Raw genomic sequence first — 5660 nt, forward strand, 5'->3', positions numbered from 1 at the left:
CCCCACTAAGAGCCTTGTTCACAGCTAGCAATCATTTGGAGTATTTTATTAACATTTATGATTATTATGATCATTATTATTATTCATGCGGGCCAATCCCAGGGTTCTATGTTGCCTACCCTCTCTACTGTCTATCGTGGGTGAGGTGTCCCACTCCACCGCCCCTACCGTCCCCACCTACCACCTCTTATCCCCAGTTAAATGGAGCTGCCTGCTTTCTTCCAGAGGGGTGAGGAGTTTTGCACCGTGAACCTCATTCACCGAGACACATTTTCTGGGCGTTTGAACGTATTGTGAGGTGAGTGTAATGAGTGCCACCAAACCGCCCATACGAGCCCCTTGACACAGAAGGAAACATCAAGAATTCGATTAAGGGACAGAGAGAAGGAGAGAGAAAGACCGAAGGAGAGAGAAAGAGCGAAGGAGAGTGGGGAGAAGTAATCAAAAGGGCAGTAATTACACGGTGGGTTTGATCTTTTGCTTGTAGAGAGATGAATGGAGATGAGACTGGGGTGACGCTGCTAAACAGAATAGGACCGGTTCACCCTAATCCTAAATACTGCCGAACAGAATAGGACTGGTTCACCCTAACCTAAATACTGCTAAACAGAATATGACTGGTTAACTATTTGGGGTGGGAGAGGGAAGGGGAGGGGGGGTCTCCTTATGGATCAGTAATTACTGGAATCCCTTATAGATCGACAGTATTTGAGTCATTATTGTAATCCCTTATAGATCAACAGTATTTGAGTCATTATTGTAATCCCTTATAGATCAACAGTATTTGAGTCATTATTGTAATCCCTTACGGATCGACAGTATTTGAGTCATTATTGTAATCCCTTATAGATCAACAGTATTTGAGTCATTATTGTAATCCCTTATAGATCAACAGTATTTGAGTCATTATTGTAATCCCTTACGGATCGACAGTATTTGAGTCATTATTGTAAACCCTTATATATCAACAGTATTTGAGTCATTATTGTAATCCCTTATAGATCAACAGTATTTGAGTCATTATTGTAATCCCTTACGGATCAACAGTATTTGAGTCATTATTGTAATCCCTTATAGATCAACAGTATTTGAGTCATTATTGTAATCCCTTATAGATCAACAGTATTTGAGTCATTATTGTAATCCCTTACGGATCAACAGTATTTGAGTCATTATTGTAATCCCTTATAGATCAACAGTATTTGAGTCATTATTGTAATCCCTTATAGATCAACAGTATTTGAGTCATTATTGTAATCCCTTACGGATCAACAGTATTTGAGTCATTATTGTAATCCCTTATAGATCAACAGTATTTGAGTCATTATTGTAATCCCTTATAGATCAACAGTATTTGAGTCATTATTGTAATCCCTTATAGATCAACAGTATTTGAGTCATTATTGTAATCCCTTACAGATCAACAGTATTTGAGTCATTATTGTAATCCCTTATAGATCAACAGTATTTGAGTCATTATTGTAATCCCTTATAGATCAACAGTATTTGAGTCATTATTGTAATCCCTTATAGATCAACAGTATTTGAGTCATTATTGTAATCCCTTACGGATCGACAGTATTTGAGTCATTATTGTAATCCCTTATAGATCAACAGTATTTGAGTCATTATTGTAATCCCTTATAGATCAACAGTATTTGAGTCATTATTGTAATCCCTTACGGATCAACAGTATTTGAGTCATTATTGTAATCCCTTATAGATCAACAGTATTTGAGTCATTATTGTAATCCCTTACAGATCAACAGTATTTGAGTCATTATTGTAATCCCTTACGGATCAACAGTATTTGAGTCATTATTGTAATCCCTGACGAAGGGAGAGGAGACGATGAGAAAGAGACACCACGGAGGTTATAGGTTATATTGATATTGCTGAGGTGCAGATGCACATACACGTACTCACACACACCCCCCCACCCCCCCACACACACAGACATCCACACACACACACACACACACACACACACACACACACACACACACACACACACACCCACAGACACACACATCCACACCCATACACATCCGCACACATTTGCACACACACACACACACACCCACAAACACACACAGACACACCCACACTCACACACACACTGTCACTAATCACAGAAGCCTAGAAGTAAAAATGTGAGTAAACACTTTTATAGAAAATACACTTTTTGAAATAACTTTATTCAAATACACTTGTTGAAATAACTTTATTCAAATACTCTTTTTGAAATAACTTTATTCAAATACACTTGTTGAAATAACTTTGTACGAATACACTTTTTTTAATAACTTTATAGTAAATGGTAAATATTAAATGACAATTATTTTACTGTGTTAGAACATCTCTTATCTTATAAAATATAATTGATTTATAAAATATAAAAGATATTAAGTTTCACTTACCACAGTCCAAGAAACACAATGGACAAGCATCCATTACAACAAATTCAACATTGTGAAAATCTGAATTAGTCAAAGACATGAGAAAGACTAAATTAATTCAACAGTAACAAAAGTAAACTCTTATGTGTCCATAACCAGAAGTCTGTCCACTCAGAAAAATTCATAATTGTAGGATGGAGTAGAGAAGAGAAGAGCAGAGCAGAAGACACCCTCATACCAAACCAGAACACATCTGATCTGGGTCCCAGCCAGGCTTCACTTTGGGAACCTGGGTCCAGGGCTAGGGTGACTGAACCTGGGTCCAGGGCTAGGGTGGCAGAACCTGGGTCCAGGGCTAGGGTGGCTGAACCTGGGTCCAGGGCTAGGGTGGCTGAACCTGGGTAATGTGCACACCACACAGGGGCAGAGTAGCCCTCCAGGAACCCCAGCTGAGCCCCACTGCACTGGGACCACGGGGCCCTCCAAGTGGCCAGAGGGCAGAAGAGGACACTTGGAGGAGGAGGCAGAGGTCAGGAGAGACTCGGAGGAAAGGAGTAGCTGACTGGGGCTGGTGAAGAGGGGCCACCCCCCGGCCAGGAGCAGCCTGGGGACGGGCCTTGCGTTAACCCCCACCCCAACACTGACCTCCCCAAGGAGCCGACGCATCTCCTGCAGAGACAAGCCAAGGAGGAGAATATAGTTACGGGCGAGGACTAAGGTAGAGATCTTGGAGAGCCTGCGTCCAGGTTGGGGTCCTAGCTGCTGCTGGTTGCAGTGTGGCCCCTGGGAGGAGGACGAGGAGGAAGGAGAGGAGGAAGCGTAAGGCACCATCACCTCCCTCAGAGCGTCCATGGCGACGTTCAGGTCCTGCATCCTCTTCCTCTCCAGGCTGTTGATCTTCCTCCTAAGCTCCATTGGGGGTTTTCCTGGTCTCTCACGCCCAATTAGTGCCCCCATGGCCCCCAGCCTGTTCCCATGATCAGCACCTAGCCCTGGGGGACACCAGGAGGAGAAATCCTGGAGGTAGCGGTCTGGGGAGCAGAGAGGAAGAGGCTCGTCCTGGTGAGACCTGATCATGAGGTTAGGTAGAACGTTCATGGTTGACACTGAAATGTGGTTCTCTTCGATAACCAGAAAAAAGTGCACTAACAAAGCTCAGTCTTTAATATGTTGTTCAGTTCTGCTTATTCCTCTTCAGTCAAACGTTAACCCTCCATTCCTGTGCATTGCCCTGACCTCTGGTACATCTGGTCAGGTGTTGAATCCCTCCTTGGTTTTTGAAAAATGTTAGTCAGTAAGAGAGCACCAGTTTCAGTGTCGGTTTCAGAAGTCTTCAGAAGTCTTCCAGAGTTCTCTGCTTGTTGATATCTCTTCCTCTCTTCATCCTCTGTGAGTCTCTGTGAGAGTCAGTACTCCTTTAACTCACTTCTCCCCCCCCCCCCCCCCCCGGGTGTCTGAAGAGAATGACAAGGCAGACAGAGAGGGAAGTGAGTTAAATGCTTCCCTCCTCTCTCCTCACGCTGCTGCTTCTTGGACTCCGACCAAACCCGACCAGACCCGACCCGACACTGAGAAACCCTGCTCTGTTCTCTGAACAAAAAACACTTATTTTTTAAATGTACTTTCTTTTTTCTTTTTTTACATTTGAATAATTTAGCAGACGCTCTTATCCAAGTCGACTTATAGTTAGTCATCTTTTAAGGTAGCGACGTGAGATAACCACATATCTCAGTCAAAGTCACCACATTTCTCCTCAGTAAAGTAGCTAAGTCAGGGGTGGTGATGCTATGGTGTAGAAAACAACGAAGAGGCTTTTCTCGTCAACAAATATTTAAGGAGAGGCAGCACGACGAGATTTCAACTGACATAATGTGTACATCAACTTTTCAATTTACATGGCATTCCAGACTTCCCCTTTCAATGTGGCTGGCAAAGAGATAGTATTGCCTTTACCTTTCAATGTGGTTGGCAAAGAGATAGTATTGCCTTTACCTTTCAATGTGGTTGGCAAAGAGATAGTATTGCCTTTACCTTTCAAGGTGGTTGGCAAAAAGATAGTATTGCCTTTACCTTTCAATGTGGTTGGCAAAGAGATAGTATTGCCTTTACCTTTCAAGGTGGTTGGCAAAGAGATAGTATTGCCTTTACCTTTCAATGTGGTTGGCAAAGAGATAGTATTGCCTTTACCTTTCAAGGTGGTCGGCAAAGAGATAGTATTGCCTTTACCTTTCAATGTGGTTGGCAAAGAGATAGTATTGCCTTTACCTTTCAAGGTGGCTGGCAAAGAGATAGTATTGCCTTTACCTTTCAAGGTGGTTGGCAAAGAGATAGTATTGCCTTTACCTTTCAAGGTGGTTGGCAAAGAGATAGTATTGCCTTTACCTTTCAAGGTGGTTGGCAAAGAGATAGTATTGCCTTTACCTTTCAAGGTGGCTGGCAAAGAGATAGTATTGCCTTTACCTTTCAAGGTGGTTGGCAAAGAGATAGTATTGCCTTTACCTTTCAAGGTTGTTGGCAAAGAGATAGTATTGCCTTTACCTTTCAAGGTGGTTGGCAAAGAGATAGTATTGCCTTTACCTTTCAAGGTGGCTGGCAAAGAGATAGTATTGCCTTTACCTTTCAAGGTGGTTGGCAAAGAGATAGTATTGCCTTTACCTTTCAAGGTTGTTGGCAAAGAGATAGTATTGCCTTTACCTTTCAAGGTGGTTGGCAAAGAGATAGTATTGCCTTTACCTTTCAAGGTGGCTGGCAAAGAGATAGTATTGCCTTTACCTTTCAAGGTGGTTGGCAAAGAGATAGTATTGCCTTTACCTTTCAAGGTGGCTGGCAAAGAGATAGTATTGCCTTTACCTTTCAAGGTTGTTGGCAAAGAGATAGTATTGCCTTTACCTTTCAAGGTGGCTGGCAAAGAGATAGTATTGCCTTTACCTTTCAAGGTGGTTGGCAAAGAGATAGTATTGCCTTTACCTTTCAATGTGGTTGGCAAGAGATAGTATTGCCTTTACCTTTCAAGGTGGCTGGCAAAGAGATAGTATTGCCTTTACCTTTCAAGGTGGCTGGCAAAGAGATAGTATTGCCTTTACCTTTCAAGGTGGTTGGCAAAGAGATAGTATTGCCTTTACCTTTCAAGGTGGTTGGCAAAGAGATAGTATTGCCTTTACCTTTCAATGTGGTTGGCAAAGAGATAGTATTGCCTTTACATTTCAAGGTGGCTGGCAAAGAGATAGTATTGCCTTTACCTTTCAAGGTGGTTGGCAAAGA

At 42.4% G+C, this 5660-nt stretch overlaps 1 protein-coding gene across 1 annotated transcript; it reads right to left on the reverse strand.

Annotated features, from left to right (window-relative positions):
* Positions 1-2211: 2211 nt before the first annotated feature.
* On the reverse strand, positions 2212-3784 carry LOC109905380 (oligodendrocyte transcription factor 1). Its single transcript, XM_020502718.2, has one exon. It carries the CDS (start codon positions 3495-3497, stop codon positions 2676-2678), a length of 822 nt encoding a protein of 273 aa, XP_020358307.1. The 5' UTR covers positions 3498-3784; the 3' UTR covers positions 2212-2675.
* Positions 3785-5660: the final 1876 nt, after the last annotated feature.

The sequence above is a fragment of the Oncorhynchus kisutch genome, linkage group LG2, assembly GCF_002021735.2.
Source record: "Oncorhynchus kisutch isolate 150728-3 linkage group LG2, Okis_V2, whole genome shotgun sequence".
NCBI classification, from domain to species: Eukaryota; Metazoa; Chordata; class Actinopteri; order Salmoniformes; family Salmonidae; genus Oncorhynchus; species Oncorhynchus kisutch.